The sequence below is a fragment of the Vipera ursinii genome, assembly GCF_947247035.1.
Source record: "Vipera ursinii genome assembly, chromosome: 1".
In the NCBI taxonomy this organism is placed as follows: Eukaryota; Metazoa; Chordata; class Lepidosauria; order Squamata; family Viperidae; genus Vipera; species Vipera ursinii.
The window spans coordinates 29601547-29618489 of record NC_139512.1 but is presented as its reverse complement, the minus strand read 5'-3'; the positions used below and the strand labels follow the sequence as shown (position 1 = coordinate 29618489).

General features: G+C 38.2%; 2 protein-coding genes across 8 annotated transcripts in view; one reads left to right on the top strand and one right to left on the bottom strand.

The window, feature by feature from the left end:
- BRF1 (BRF1 general transcription factor IIIB subunit) overlaps nt 1–16943 on the bottom strand; it is a 224397-nt gene that overhangs the window by 136203 nt on the left and 71251 nt on the right. For all 6 annotated transcript variants that reach the window (XM_083351085.1, XM_083351089.1, XM_083351087.1 and 3 more), the window contains one exon: nt 6005–6077. In XM_083351085.1, the coding sequence (XP_083207211.1) occupies nt 6005–6077 (73 nt within the window). The remainder of the gene's footprint in view (nt 1–6004; nt 6078–16943) is intronic.
- On the top strand, nt 23–2925 carry BTBD6 (BTB domain containing 6). 2 transcript variants are annotated; one of them, XM_083349596.1, is made up of 3 exons: nt 23–936; nt 1275–1393; nt 1553–2925. In XM_083349596.1, the coding sequence occupies exons 1-3, from the start codon at nt 856–858 to the stop codon at nt 2583–2585; spliced, it is 1233 nt and encodes a 410-aa protein (XP_083205722.1). In that variant the 5' UTR covers nt 23–855; the 3' UTR covers nt 2586–2925. The 2 variants fall into 2 exon arrangements, with proteins under 2 accessions (XP_083205722.1, XP_083205723.1); XM_083349597.1 differs by having other exon boundaries at nt 844–936; nt 1288–1393.

Below are 16943 nucleotides of genomic sequence, written 5' to 3'. Positions count from 1 at the left end.
TTGAGGCGGCGGCAGCGGCAGCAGCAGCAGCAAGAGGAAGGGAGGGCAACTTAAAGGCAGAGAGATTTGAGAGCGAGAGAGACTCTCCCTTCCAGAGCGAAAAGCTTCAGCACTTGCTGCAGGAACCTGGGCGTGAACTTTGTGCTGGCTTTCTGAAAGGGCTCTCCCGCCCCAATGCTTTCCATTGCAACAATAGGCAATGCCCGCAGGGGTCTTCAAACTTGGCCCTTTTATGACTTGTGGACTTCAACTCCCAGAATTCCTCAGCCAGCTTGCCTGGCTGAGGAATTCTGGGAGTTGAAGTCCACAAGTCATAAATAGGGCCAAGTTTGAAGACCCCTGGGCAATGGTATATAACCAAAGGGTACTGCTTAAGCTTGTGGGGAGTTGAAGGGTTTCCAGAAATTGGGGGAGGTTGTTCCTATCTTGCTCAGCAAGTGGGAGCTGATCATGTCTAGGCTCAGAAGCTAAGCGGGGATAGCCTCGTTGCATTTGGATGTGATCCTTCAGGGAATACCAGGGCTGTGGACTAAGAAGCTCAAAACCTCTCGGAAGGCCTCAGTTAACAAACGCTTTCTGTGGTGCTACCAAGAAAACTGCATGGGTCCCCACAAAATCTCAAGTGTCAGTTGAGCGTTTTTTTCTTAACGTTGCTACTTGGTGCTACTTGTCCTCTTCTGGTCACAAGCCAAGACAAGACAGAAAAGAGCTATTGCAGTAATGATTGAAACAGTTCCAAAAAAGAGGGAAGGGATAACCTGCATTGATTGGGAGGGAAGAAAGAGTATGGATGGCAAAGGTAAAGGGTATTGGGTTAATCATGTTTCCATTTTGTAAATCTACAGAAACGCACTGATGTTCAACAGTGAACTTATGGCTGATGTGCATTTCATTGTGGGCCCAGTGGGGGCAGCAAAGAAAGTTCCTGCTCACAAGGTTGGTGGGATCTTTTCTATTTGTGCCATGTAGATGAATTGTGTATGAAAAGATACTTGTTCTCTTGTCCTCTTAACTCAGTGAGGACATTGTTGCACAAGTGCAACAAAACAATTGCCTAGAAATATCAGAATATATTGCTTTCCAGTTAATCTGCAGATGAGTCACGGTAGTGGTCGGGAGGGGAGGGGAGGGATCCAACTCTAATAGTGCGTTTCCAAAAAAAATTGTGCTGATATATTCTGCTAAGGGGGGAGATAAGAAAACTACTGTAATGTATGTGATTGATTCTCTGCCTACCATTATCCCTGATTTGGAATTTATAATTTTTAATGCAGTATGTATTGGCAGTGGGTAGTTCGGTCTTCTACGCAATGTTTTATGGAGATCTTGCAGAGGTCAAGTCTGAAATCCATATACCAGATGTAGAACCTGCTGCTTTCCTAATCTTGTTAAAGTAAGTAGTAATTAAGACAAGTTACTAATTGCATGACTTTTTAAAACAAAAAAAATTAAGGAACATGAATGTAAAGTTTAAAATCAACTGAAGATGTTGAAAGCTGTAACTAAGTTGTGTATTTTTCTTTTTAAAAAGGGAATCTTTTTATATTGATAGGTACATGTATAGTGATGAAATCGAGCTGGAAGCAGACACTGTGCTTGCTACTCTGTACGCGGCCAAGAAATACATTGTCCCAGCCTTAGCAAAAGCTTGCGTCAATTTTCTGGAGACTAGCTTAGAGGCCAAGAATGCTTGTGTTCTGCTGTCTCAGAGCAGGCTCTTTGAGGAACCAGAGCTGACACAACGCTGCTGGGAAGTCATTGATGCTCAAGCTGAAATGGCACTGAAATCAGAGGGCTTCTGTGAAATAGATCAACAGACGCTAGAGATCATTGTGATGCGGGAAGCACTAAACACCAAGGAGGTGGTGGTGTTTGAGGCAGTTCTGAACTGGGCCGAGGCTGAATGCAAGCGACAAGGGCTGCCGATTACGCCAAGGAACAAGAGGAATGTATTAGGGAAAGCTTTATATTTGGTTCGGATTCCAACCATGACTTTGGAAGAGTTTGCCAATGGGGCTGCTCAGTCTGACATCCTAACCCTTGAGGAACGACATAATATTTTCTTGTGGTATACTGCTGCAAATAAACCGAAGTTAGAATTTCCACTAACAAAGCGGAAAGGACTTGTACCACAAAGATGCCATCGATTTCAATCCTCTGCATATCGCAGCAATCAATGGAGGTACCGGGGACGATGTGACAGTATCCAGTTTGCTGTAGATAAAAGGATATTTATAGCGGGACTTGGACTTTATGGGTCAAGTTGTGGAAAAGCTGAATACAGCGTCAAAATTGAACTGAAGAGGTTAGGCATTGTACTTGCCCAGAATCTGACAAAGTTTACCTCCGATGGATCTAGTAACACTTTCTCAGTATGGTTTGAGCATCCTGTGCAGGTTGAGCAAGACACCTTTTACAATGTAAGTGCCATTCTAGATGGCAATGAACTCAGTTATTTTGGACAAGAGGGAATGACTGAAGTACAATGTGGAAAAGTGACATTCCAATTCCAGTGTTCCTCAGACAGCACCAATGGCACAGGAGTGCAAGGAGGACAAATACCTGAACTCATTTTCTACGCATGATGCATTTCACTTAGATTGTATTCCAGGGCTGTTCTGCATATTAATAGATACTCTGACTGAAAGACTGCAGAGCAGATCAGAGTATTATAGTACTTACTTATCTATTTACCATCAGGCTATCAAACTAAGTGAAGGAATGCTCTTGAATTTAATATTTTATTTATTCATAAGCTATTTGACTTAATTATTAAACTGCAGTATGCAGAGCAAGAAATGTTTAAAAAATTGCACATGATGTGCATTTATTTTGTATATAGACAACTAACGGCTGAGACTGACTCAACTAGAATGTTATAAAGTAGAGCAGTTTGAGAACATGTTGAATATAAAACATTTTTACTTGTCTTAAATCCTTACGTGCTTTGCTCATTATTAATCCTCTGGTACTTGAACCCATATATGCAGAAATAGTGACACTTTTTTTTAAGGTGAAACCTAAGGTGCTATAATCCACATCTATTTTCATAAGCAAAACCTCTTACTAACACTTAGTTTCAGACATGTCTGAAACTAAGATTGCACTTAAAAACATTTTTATATAGCATTAGTGTAATTCCTTGTCCCTAAAGCATCAGTAAAATAAATATAATTTCCCAAGAGATGAATTTCTTTACACAAATGTGTACAAAGAAAAGGTACGCCTAAAATTTCAGAATTCTGTAACACAGCTACAGGATCTGCAGTATAATCAAATTGTTATACAGTGCTTTCCTCTTAGCTGTGTTCATAGATCATGATTAATCTACCCAGCTTTGTATGTTTTATCAATATAGCTGTCAGGCCTTTATTTAACTTATTTAACCATGTTATGTGGAAAACGGCCTAAAAGTGTTTCCAAAATCTCAGTCCTTTGTTTGCTTACAGAATGGTAAGCTAATAACTACAGGCAGGCAGCTATTTCCTCTCACAAAACATTTTTCACTACTCAGTTCCATGTGTCTAAACTGATTTGTCACAGATCATGTAATGAAATGCAATAATAAGCACATTCACTTGATTTTCAACATCAGAATACTACAGGAATCTACTTTGAACACCATGGCATTTACTTCTGAGTAACTAAACTGAGGATCATGCTGTTTAATTTAGTCTTTATAATTTAATAATCCCCCAGGAAGAGACTGTCAGCCATCTGTATATGTAACTATAGAGACAATCCAAGAGGCAAGCAACAAAGCTATCACAAAGCATTATCTTGCAACTACTGTGCTCTACAAAATGAGGTATACTTAATGTCCTTTCCACTCCTGTTCATCCATCAAGCCACAGGCACTTAACTGGGCAATATATGAATTAGGGTAAGTCAGAAAAGTATCTGCCAAGATCTAAAGATCTAAAGGAGCTTATGAGCTATGTAACCAAGGGGATTCCGGATTTGTTTTCCATGACACATTTCTACCATAGGAGGGGAAAATATTTAACATAAATATGGGTATATATAATGCCCAATATAGTTCCTCATATAATAATTTTTAATTTTAATTTAATTTTAATTCCATTTATATCCCGCCCTTCTCCGAAGACTCAGGGCGGCTTACAAGCTTAGCAGTAGCCTTCATTCTATGTATATGCCTGCTTGTTAGGGCTTTCACACACACACACCAGCGGCATTATTACAAAGTCAGCTTATTGCCCCCAACAATCTGGGTCCTCATTTTACCTACCTCGGAAGGATGGAAGGCTGGGTCAACCTTGAGCCTGGTGGGATGCGAACCTGCACTAGTTGCAGGCAGCTGGTGTTACTTAAGGAGGCATTAGCCCACTGCTCCACCAAGGCTCTTTAATAAGTACCCTTTTTAATAAGCATCAATCTAAAGTTACAAGATAAAAGCAAATACCTTTCAATCTCAATATTGTGCTAAATTCATATATTAAAATGTGTAATATTAATATGATAATTGTGATCCATCTCTGAAAATTTAAAAATCCTGATAAGGACCACTTACAGAGCTATCATCTTATTAAGTAAGACTTTCACTCTTAAGTAATTAGACTGAAAGAACATCTCTGAATTACATCCTAAATATATATGCTATTATGTGAAAACAACAGCATAATCATTTAACCTAGCATGCACAACAAGCTAATTTAGGGAAACATCATGCATATCTTGCCAGCACTGTTGCTAGGAGCATTAGTCAAAACATCCCTAGTTCAAATCTCTTCTCTACCATTACCGCTGCATATGGTCACTTTCTCGGGGATAATGGTCTGTTTTAAGATTACTCAGATAATATACACCAAGTGCCTTAGACCCTCTAAAATGGTATATAAATTATTCAGAATGTCAGAAATGAATTATTCTACTTTTTGTTAGCAGTAAATTGACATTTTCCAACATATGCCACTTTCCCAGTATCTTCAGAAATGACTTAGTGTTCCATTCATTTCCGTTATTTGCCATGACATCCATGTAATAACGTTACCACTGTTGATGCATCAAAGCTGTTAAGAACATTTTTATTGAGATTACCACACACTAGGCTAGATGATATTATGCCCAACACATTGGTTGGGCATTTCTCTGTGCGTTCTGCAAAAGTAGCAAGAGCACATTCCTTTTATCACAGAAATGTTCTTTGTGCATTTAAACTGTCTATAGAGCTCTTACACAAAATTCATTTTTTTAAAAACCACCTTTTTCAAAATAAATCATAATGACCTGGTTTGCATACACGTCTAAACAATAATGAATAGCTTAGAAAAGCTAACAGAGTACAGTATATCTAAGCATTATGCATGAACCAGGTCAGAGTCAGAGGTATATATAACACTTATTATAATTACTGTCCACAAGTCATGATGTAGAAAGGATCATGTTTTGGATTTTGCAAAATTGCAGAAGCAGCCCTTTTTTTTAAAAAAAAAGAAACAGGCCTCAAATCCCAAACTTTAAGTAGATAGGCCTGAAATCCCTCTAAACTAATCAGGATCTTTATTATTCATGCACTTTTCCTTTTCTACCTTTAATATTGTAGGTGCTCATCACATATAATCCTGGGAAAGAATAAATTTTGTTTAAGCAGCTGTTGGGAAGTGCAATGTTCTATATTTGGGTTACGTTTTATGTTCATGCCTCTGCATGCTCTGAAGCACTATTTGCCATTAAGTCCAAAGCAGTTATTACCATCTTTATTTTATTTCTGTTGAAAATTAATTCAAATATATGTTTTGTTAGTTATTTCAAAAGATGGATACAACTGGAAAAAGTCACACTAATAATAGAAGTAACTTTTTTCAGTTTTAAGGTAAACCCTGGGCTTACATAGACAGCTTTCACTTCTAGATTCCTCCAATTTTAATTCTGAAGTATTTTTAAATACTAGTTAAACAGTCCACGTAAGTATTTTTGAAAAGCTGCCATGAAATGATGGCACAATGTAACTACATATCAAAAGCCAACTCTTATTTAAAAATACCTATAGCTGGAGCATTTATGCAGAGCTCTCGGGCCAACAGAAGGAACGTTTTTCCCAGCACATAGACGTTCACCTGTATAAAGGAAAAAATGATTCTTTGAATTAAGAAGCAGAAGAATAAATCTGTCTTTAGATGAAACAGCCTGAAAATAATCATCTAATTTTTAAATAAGTATCAAAATGTTTTCAAATAAATCCCAAAATTTCTCTGACACAGCGAATTACTTATCACACACACACAAACAAACAAACAAAATTCCTAATGACTGCATGTAATTTTGGCTTTGTGCTACCAGAGAAAAACAGCTTTTGTTTATATAAGTTAGGGTAACCAATTTTCATTGATCTCATTGGCCAGCAGTCCCTTCCTTTGAAAAGCTGCTTCTAAATCTTAAACGACCTTTCAGAACAAGATGGAATACAGCACAGAATTCTGCAGTAAGACAAAATCATGAAAACTGCATACTTTGTATGGGAGCAGTTTAAAACCTCTCTACTAATATGCAAGACTACAAAAACAGTTTTGTATTCTACAAAAACAGATGCTTTGTCATTTTCCGAGATTCTTCTCATATGTGAACTTCTATGTTCTTTTAATAAATCCTTTATTTTTCCTAAGCATTTTTATTCAGGTTTACATATCTCAGAATTTTAATCAGTTATGTAGCAGCTGATTAGGTACTAGCTAAATTACAACAATTATTATTTACTGACATAAACTAATCCCCAAATAACTGAAATCTATATTGGTTTAACATTACTGGAATTGAAAAAGTATGGCTCCTAGTTGCAAGATTGGTAGTAAGTAAAATATGAAAAGTCCGTCTTAATTCTTCTACTTCAGAGATCCAAGTTCCAGGTTGTCTCTTTGAAATATATGGGGGAAAGCTACATCAATCCTGCAGACAAATATACAAACTGTAACATGCCACTGCATTATTCCAATATATGAAAGGTAAGTTTCTGAGATCAGGTGGAGGCGAAACTCCCTGTGAATTACAACCTAAACAAGACATACCCTGTCATAAACTGCTGCGATTCCTGCAGTTTCAAAAATCTCTTCACCAGTCCACATGCAACGAAAGTAAAAATAAAAACAAGCAAGCAAGCAGCCTTGCACTTTATCCTCAGAGGTGTCAAAGAGAAGTGAAAAATAGAAAAACATCTTCCCAGGACAAAGGGGAAAGTGCAAAATAGTCAACTCGTATTTTCCTTTACAGTACCCAAAGCTCATAATCTACCAATACATGTGATTTTCATATTTTATTTTCAGTTATTGGACAATGAAAAAATAATAATCAAGTAGCAGAAAGTTAGAGAAAAGGTCAGTACACAGCATCCTCCAGAAAAACTGGATGCTAACAACGCCAAAACTGTTCAACAAGTTCAGAATTTCAAAGTAGACTTTCTTAATACATCTGTGGACAGCAGGCTATGAATCATCTCATTCAAGAACTCTTTGTAGAAGCAACCACATTCTCCATGCTTGTTAATCATTTGTTCTTTATTAATTACGGAACTATGCAATACATAAAATTCTGTAAAATTAATAAAAATAATTTTTACTGGATTTTTTAAAATCAAAAACCCTACAGCTTTAACACTTGCCAAGTTTAGTTTCACCCTTTTCACTGAGTAGCTACAGAAAATTGATCAACAATCCATGTTTTATTTGAGAAGTCAAACAGACATCTGAGCCAAATGCTGTACTATTCTCTTATTCTCATTAAATTAATGCTCATACCTTTCCATTTAAAGAAAGGGGTAATGCATGTATTAATAAAATAGTTTTATGTAGTTAATACAATGCTGGCCTAGAAACTAGAAGACTATGAATTCTAGACTTTGACCAGCCTCTCTCTTTCTTTCTCAGCCCAACCCATCTCACAGGGCTGTTGTGGGGGGGGGGAAGGAGGAGGAAGGAGTATTAGATATGTTCGGCACCTTGGTTACTTATGAAGTAATAAAGGAGGGATAAAAATCAAATAAACAAACCAACACTTTGAGCTATCATTCCCTACTCTCTACCTTGCCTTCTTTGTGGCAAGTTAAAACAACAATCTTCTGGGTTGTTTCAGTGTTAAGCCAGCAAAATGGAAGCAGGAGTCTGTCATGGGAAATTTCAAATAAATTGCAAAGAGAGAGGCAAAGAAAATAAATGAAAAAGGGAGATACAGGTGGAATGATTACCAGTTATTAGACTCCAGTAAATTTCAATTTAGGTATTTTATTATATACGGTATTTTAAATGCATCTATGTTCTTAAGACATACTACATTATTCCAGTATCTCAAAAATTCAAGGGAGAAATTGGCTGGATTCACACATAAATACAAACTATAATACGGTTAGTTGTTTGGGGGTTAATGTATCTACTCCCATATTGTTCAAAAATATATCCACAGTTCCAAACCAGAGATTACAATAGAATCAGAACTCCATAATTTAAAACTAAAGGGGTAAAGATTTAGAGTTGAGCTTTTCAGATGCAAGGCAGTGGCTATAACCATGGTCACCCTTAGTGAAAACCCCAATGTAACAATGTTATCCACACAGTGATTTCGTATTCTCATTTGCCGATCCTAAACTATGGTTTCTCAATTTATATTTTATGGAAGTAATAGTTAAACTTCTTAGCATGATTTCAGATGTCTAAATTCACCTACTAAGTTAAATATGGCAAAGTAAAACTTAGTTCACACACTCAAAAAATATTATTACTAAGCATTTTATCTGATCTTTAGCTGAAAAAAGCTCCAGAGCTAAACTGATTAGATTAAATAAGACTTGTCTGTCTGTCTACAAGTACTTTATGCCACTTCAAACAAAAAAAATCTAAGCAGCTTAGAAAAGTAATGTACCATACATAGCCATATATAACATACGTACATAATATCAACAACTGAAAATCAGCAGCCACCATACTGTACCTACATATTCTAAGTATCTGCAACCTCAGCATCTCAATCCTCTCAACTAATCATCCAATTTCCACCAACATTTTATCATAAGGATGCTGGAGGTAGCCATACCACAGGAGGGGGAGTACTGGCAAACAATACTCTCTTTCAAGATCCTTCTCATTATGCTTTATGGGGGATGAGAACTCTACTGGCCCATCATCTTTGGTGGGCAGACTCTATATGCAGCAACAGATGTGCATAAACCTAGACAGACAGCCATGTAGGACTAGTTGTTACTAGCACCTGTAAACAAATAGACAATCAATGCAGCTGCTATGACGATATTGGGATAACTGTTAGGCAGCTGCATTCTACAGGTTTTGAGGTATCCTCAGGATTAGTCTCATGTTTGACATGTTACAGTGGTCCCTTTAGGATTTCCCAAAATGTGAGGTACACCTCCCTTTTGGGAAGTGCAGACAATCCTGGGCAGGTATGGAGAACCTTTCAGTTATACATAATTGCCAGAAGTCAGCTTCCACAAAATTTAATTGTATTGTTTACATTGTTCATTTATGTTCACTTGTGTTTGGGTTTTTAGGGGAGATGTGTATATTAAGATTATACTAAATGATGGCAAAACATTTAGGAACCCTTGCTTTAGGAGGATGACAAGGGCATGAGTGACTATATCGTATCTCTCTTCTAGGAACCGGAATTTTTACAATAGCCAAAGCTAGACAAAAGTCTCTCCTGGCCACAGTGTTAATTTGGTCTTCAGCAGGAGCTGTGAGTCCATAAGAATCTTCGACTACAGATAACCAGCTTCAAAAGTTATGGTGGGATAACTTACAATTGGTCTGGGGTAGAAATGCACAACTGGGTATTACCTGCATAAACCCCTAACCATTGAATAACATCTCCTAGTGCCCTTCTGCAGATGTCAAATAAACTTAAAAAGACTTCTATAAATATTTTTATTTCTGCTTCTACTTTTGCAGCCTTAGCAACCTAAGAGAGCCAGTTTGGTTTAATGGTTAGGGCATTAGGCTAGAAACTGAGAGCCCACGAGTTCTAAATCCCACTTTAGGCATGAAAGCCAGCTGGGTGGCGCTTTCTCAGCTCAACCCACTCATAGGGTTGTTGTGGGACAAATAAGAGGAGGAAGGAGTATTAAGTATGTTTGCTGCCTTGTGTTATAAAATATAGGGTATAAATAACTAAAGTAAACCTACCTACAGTGTTAAGATTGTTGTTGTTGTTAGTTGCGAAGTCGTGTCCGACCCATCGCGACCCTATGGACAATGTTCCTCCAGGCCTTCCTGTCCTCTACCATCTTCTGGAGTCCCTTTAAGCTCACGCCTACTGCCTACTGCTTCAGTGACTCGTGTTAAGATTACTAGTCCTCAAAATTTATATGGCTTTGCTATCTAAACTAAAATCTGTGCTCAATAGTACTTTCCATTTTCTTCTTCCTAATTATCTGTGGCTATACAGTTCAGAGATATTCTTCTCCTTTATTTTTCTCCTACTGTCAGACTGTAACCAGCCAGATGAGTGAGTGGAAAGGCAGGAACAACCCAATCTACCATTTTTTGTACCTTAAGTGGCTTAATTCCAGATTAAGATTGTCATTTTCAGCAAGTTTATTTTATTTATTTATTATTGGGACTTATATGCCGCCCTATCTCCCGAAGGACTCAGGGCGGCTAACAACAATAACATACAATAAATACAGAAGTTAAGATAAAATTAAAATTAAAGGCCTCTGTACAATAAATTAAAATTAAAATTAAAATTAATTAAAAATTAGAGTTAAAAAATTAAAAACATAATTAAAATCCCTGTCAGTCCAGGTCAGCCAGGTGGAAAAGGAGTGTTTTGAGGCCGCGGCGAAAGGACTGGAGATCTGGGGCCATCCGAAGCTCATGGGGGAGCTGGTTCCACAGGGCTGGCGCTCCCACAGAGAAGGCCCTCCCCCTGGAGGTTGCCAGCCGACATTGTCTAGCCGACGGTACCCTGAGGAGGCCTTCTCTGTGTGAGCGTACTGGGCGATGGGGATTCGTTCCTGGCAGCAGATGGTCCTGCAAGTATCCTGGGCCTAAGCCATGTAGGGCTTTAAAGGTAAGTACCAGCACCTTAAATCTCACCCGGAGGGCAACCGGTAACCAATGCAGCTCACGCAGGAGGGGTGTAATATGGGAGTATCGGGGTGCTCCCATCACTACCCGTGCAGCCGCATTCTGCACCACCTGAAGCCTCTGGGTGGTCTTTAAGTGTCTAACATATACCAAATGACAACACTGACGTGTTTTTGATATTTTTAAACTGTTTTTTTTATATTTGGCCTGCCCCAATCATGAATTACTCCTAATATTTGTCAGTTAATAAATAGTTTTTACACAATTTTTATTCAAGATCTGTTTTGTTTTATTCTGCAATATTTTGTACTTTTAGTAAACTACACAAGGATTTTGCATGTGCATCTAAAAACAAAAGAAATACTTTTAATTAATAAACAAATGTACTAGATGAATTACATAAAATAATACAAATACAAACAAATAAACTGATAGGCAAAATGATACCACAATATCAACAGAATCCTTATTGCCTTTTTGGCACCACCTGCTTCACTGTGCCGCCTTCTTTTTTCAAGTGTTTTAATAAAAAACTAAATAACATTCAAATATTATTAAAACTGACAGCTTCATTCAGGAGCAGACAAAACAAATATTTCAGAGGAAAAAAATTATTAACAACTGATCGTTGAGAGGGTCAAACTGGTTTTTTAAGGAGGTATTTATAGATGTATTGAGGGTCTCTGAATTATTTCTTTAATACAACTATAGATTATGGGCTCATACTATAGTAAATCAAGAAGCTTTTCCAGAAAATGGGAGTTGCCCTTGTGGGGAAATCAAATCACTGGATAAGAGCAGTTAGATTGCTCTATATTCAGACTGCCACACTTCAAAATTGTATACATTCTCCAGCTCTTTCTTTTCAAATCTTAGTTGTCAGTTTAGAGCAGTTTCTGCACAAAGAGACTATTTTCTACTCTTCAATGTTTGATTGTTGTGAGTCTCCCCACCACCACATTCTATCTGCAAGCCTGTGCTTGTAAAAATCTATAATGCAATGAGGCTTTTCCCCCAAAATAAGGATATTTGAATTGTATTATACAAAGAAATATAAAAACTGGCAGATCTAAATTATATAAAAAGTTGGCGGGAGAATATAGTGTATAACTCAAAACTCATAAAAATGCACGATGTTATTTTTAGTAAATCTCTCAATTTAACACTGTAACAAAACAATAAAGGCTATCAATGATTACCAGCAGTAATAAAATTAACCAGTTCCAGAACTGGGGAACCTCTCAGTATCAGTTTGCTGGAGTAAATAAAACTGCATTTATTTCTACCCATCTGTTTCTGGGTAGAAACAACAATAATAAAAAAAAATAATTTTAGATGCCCCCTGCCTCCTAGCCACTTGGCGCAGTTTACAAATTGCTAAAAACATTTTAAAACAAGGAAAAATACCAACACAAAAGAAAAGAAAACAAAGTAACAGCAATGGCACACAAAACAAACCCAGATGGAAACAAGAAAAAAGAAAAGGGGTGTCGCACATCCTTGCCAATATCCTTGGCTAAGAGCTACATCTTCTAGGCCCTTCGAAATATCAGTATGATGGGAGCCATTTCAACCTCTGAGGGAATTTATTTCTTAATAGAGGAATCTGATTTCCACTGTTCAAACTGAATGTCACTCTAATCTAGTAGGAGTTTTTTGAGTTATTTAAGTAGGACGAGTCATTTAGTTCTGTTTCAAAAGTTTTTCTGTTCAACTTCACACATCTTAGGTCTGCTCTGAGGCTTTATGTCTTAAGATAGTCCTTTTTAAGCAGAATCTGTAACCCAGCAAATTTGTTTATTTCTCAAAAAGAAAGGTATATGTCTGTCTTGCTCTGTACATTATATTTCTGTATTACATACTATATGCATTCTTTTGGATCTGTAAGTCCTTGGAGAGCTTCTCTATGAATTTCACATTTTCCTCATTGTTAATACTGCCTATTTATTTGCTCTGTCTTCTAGTTCAGTCCTCCTCAACTCATGCCTTCTAGATATTTAAGCTCCTACAATGCTTAAGCAGTATAAATGAATTCTAAAGTATCTGTTAAGCACAAAGTTGGAGCTGGCTGGTCTAGTTCCAATATACACCATTTCTCAGAAAAGAAAAAACAAGGCAAGTAAAGATAGTGTTCCTTTTCCTTGCATTTTGCTTGTAATAATTGCTCAGCTATTTAATAAGAGGCAGGAAAATGGATAGCAATCAAAATGACCAGGAGAGCAGTTTCAGAAAATCTGGGAATTAGTAATGGGCATCTTGCTAGTACAGTGGTGGCAAACCTATGACACATATGTCAAAGGTGACATGCCATGATGTTTCGGATGACAACTCAGTGTTCACCAACACCTTATAAGTATTCTCAAAAGCACGCTCTGTACTTGTACAATTTTCAGAGGCTGTGGAGGCCAGGAGAGAATTTGATGTACTCTCATGCAGCCTCTGCGACAATTTGCCGCAGCCGCAACCAACTCGCCACAATCAACTCACCACAACCAACTTGCCAACTTGCAACTTTCTATGGCCAGCTTGACAAATACTTAACACACATTTGCCTTGCCTTCTAGCTAATAAAATAGAGAAAGAACCTGTGGCTCAGGAAGTTAAAACAACTGCCTAATATATAATCAGCCCAGGTTCGAATCTCAGATAAAGGGTATGACTGACTGATGAGAACATAAAGAGTTCGAAATGATCATCTCAGCCTCCCAAAATTCTTTATTAGCAATTTGAATAATTTGCATATATATATGCAAAAAGCCTTGACAAATACTTAAACATATATATATATATGTGTGTGTGTGTGTGTGTGTGTGTGTGTGTGTGTGTGTGTTTTAAATAATTAAATTGAATTGTTAAATTGTCCCGTGGCAAGTTGTCCCACGGTGAGTTGGCCGTGGTGAACTGGCCCCGGCAAGTTGGTCGTGGCGAGTTGGCAATGGCAAGCTGGCTGCATTTGAGTTGGCTGCAGTGCATTGTCCTGTTCTGAGCCTCTGGACCCTCTTTTGCATGGCCTCTGGATCTTCCGAAAATCGTGCAAGAATGGGAAATGCTTTTGCATGGTTTTCAGAGGCTGCAGAGGCCACTGAACATTCTCCAAAGCCGCTTCAAGAATGAAGGCCTTGTACAGCCTCAGATAAGCCGCAGGGGCTTCTCAACAAAAAGAGAGCATTGCCTGAAGTAAAGCAGCATTCAGCAGATCCTGGGAAGTGCTGGACCACCTTGGCAATCACCCCCCTGGGGAATGATATGAGGTGGACCTCTTGAGTGGTAATGGTGTTGCCTGGGCCTCTACCTCGGCACTGCTACCAAAGCTACTGAGTGCCACTGTTCAGGATGTCCTAGATGTGGCAGTGAAGGGAGGGGAAGAAAGAGAGATAAAGAATTGTTTCCCTTTTGTTCAGTGGGGTGTGATACACCAGAAGAGTCAAGCTACATATTTTCTGCATTTTTGATACACTAAGCCCCAAAGGTTTGCCATCACTATGGTACTATATGGTTGGAATGATATGAACACAAAGCTGAAGGTCTCAAACCTCTCTTTGAAGTCTTTTGGGTCCACACATTTGCTTTGCTACCCCCTATCTTCTGGGGAGCACATGAACTGGCTTTCTACTCCTTATCCCTGCTTATAAGAAAGAGAAGGTTTTTATCATCAATGCGGCTTTTTTGTCAAATGTAAAGGAAAAATAAATGTAAGAAACAAAGAAACAAACTTGGTGGTGTTTCTGCCTATCCCTATGCTGTTGAAGCATGTGACAAATGGAATCAACTCTTTCTTCCCCCCTTCCCTTTGGGAGGCAGACCAATCTTACGAAAAGATAAATAAAATCAACCTTTGTTTAAAAAAAAGGAAAAGGAGGAATGCAAAAATCCCTTTTTAACTTAGTCACATCCAAAACATCCAACAGTAAAGGAAATAAAATATACAAAGCTATTCAAATCAGAGCTCACAATTTAAAAGAATCTTCCACAGAAAAATCCTATGGGTAGATCACAAAAAGATGCTGTTCTGTTTCTAATTTAAAGGCAATTTTGCTGCAAAGAGAAAGCATTATTTGATTCTATTGTTTATCACTATATTTAAAATATATGGAAGTTCTACTGTATAATAACAAATTTAGTTCATTTTACTCTGTATTTACATTTCATATTAAAATGTTAAAAAAGAAGTTCCAAGTTAAATAAAACACACAATTACAAAGCTTATACTGAGAAAATAAATACAGGGTCAAAGTATTAAGCTTTAGCAATATACAGTAAAATATAGATTAAAATTCTAACTTTTCTGTGTAGGCTTGTTTAACTTAGAGATAAACAGATTCCTGAACTTTCCTGCTTATTTTCCTGGGCTTTATAAAGTTTCTAGTGGATTTAAACCTTTACTCAAGAGGCTGAGAAGAATGTTACTTCTCTTCTTTGACCAGCTCTGATACTCAGCTGCTACCTTTGTTCTAAAAGAATCAATTATTTTCTGCTCAGCAGAAAAAGAAGGCCTTGGGAGTACATGCAAATCCAAGCCATCCCTTTGAATGCATAGTGGAACAGAGATGCCACTAGCTATCTGTGGGGCAGGCCTACCATTTCACTAAAGCGGCCATTTACAGATTTCTGACACTGCTGAACTGCAACACTAGATAAAGTTTCCTTAGAATCAACTTTGTCTCCTAGTAACTCCATGGACAAAGCCATGTAGTTCTGCTGGCAAGTGGTAATGGTTTGCAACTCCTTTCAAGATTGGTTGATTTATGCGTGTGTGTATGTCCCTGTATTTTTCAATCTTAGCAACTTTAACATGTGTGGACTTCAACTCCCAGAATTCCCCAACCAGCATACTGGGATATCCTACAGATGTAGTATTTCCTAAAAATCTCCTTGGTGATTTTTATCCAAGGAGATATTGTAGGAGAGAGTGCTTTGTTAGTCTGGCATAACAAAAAAAACCAGGACCCTGGTAGCATTTTTTCCAACTAACCCAGACATGTCAAACACAAGGCCCGAGGGCCAGATCCGGCCTGCGAAGTGGTTTCATGCGGCCCCCGAAGCCATCCTGGAAACAGTGAGGGAACGGCCCCCACTGCCTTGGCCCTGGCCCAGAGACCCTCCTTCTGCCAGAGACCCTCAGATCTGTCCCACTCCTGCCCGGGCCCCCATAGGCACCCTTGATGCGAATGATGTAGAGCTGGCCATGCCCACCCAGTAGGCCATACACACTCTAGCCATGCCCACTCAGTAGCTACGCCCACCCTGGCCATACCCACCCGGCCCCTTGAGGGCAACCGCAATGCTGATGCGGCCCTCAATGAAATTGAGTTTGACACCCCTGAACTAACCAATTTCATTACAAGGTGTGTGCTTGTGTGAGTCAGAAAAGATACTACCAGACTCCTAATTTCTTAGCCAAGTATTAACTAGACTGACCTTTTCAGACCAGCCATGGCTGGGCAGGTGCTCTAGCACAGAGATCCCCAATCTTTTGGGCACCAGGGACCGTTCAGTTCTGCTATTTAAAACCATAGACCAGAATCTTCTGCTCTTATGAGGCAACTTCATAACACTACCTATGGTAAAACTTCAGTGTCTTTTCTGTCCTTTTCTGTCCTTTTCTGTCCTAGGTATTTGCTATCCTCAACAGTTTCCAATACTCAATTTTGTCAGCATTTAGATCTGAGCCCCTGACAACATAACAGAAGATGGGAATATCTCAGTTTTGTTCTGTACTTCAATACTGCTCAAGTTTCAGTGGCTGGACAAAAAACAATGGAAAATATTTCAATTTTTATTTCAAAACTGTTAAGCTACAAACAAAAAAGTCACGTCTTTTCTATCCTTATACTATCTAATAAGCAGAATAAATAGAAGCTATGTCTACAAAGGACACCAAGAGACCTTTTGCTT

Bases quoted from the DNA above. Each gene is read 5' to 3' on its own strand.
- BTBD6 (XM_083349596.1), top strand. From the start codon at position 856: ATGTTCAACAGTGAACTTATGGCTGATGTGCATTTCATTGTGGGCCCA. The intron at 937-1,274 runs GTTGGTGGGATC...TTTTTAATGCAG, and splicing joins AGAAAGTTCCTGCTCACAAG to TATGTATTGGCAGTGGGTAG. The intron at 1,394-1,552 runs GTAAGTAGTAAT...TTATATTGATAG, and splicing joins GCTTTCCTAATCTTGTTAAA to GTACATGTATAGTGATGAAA.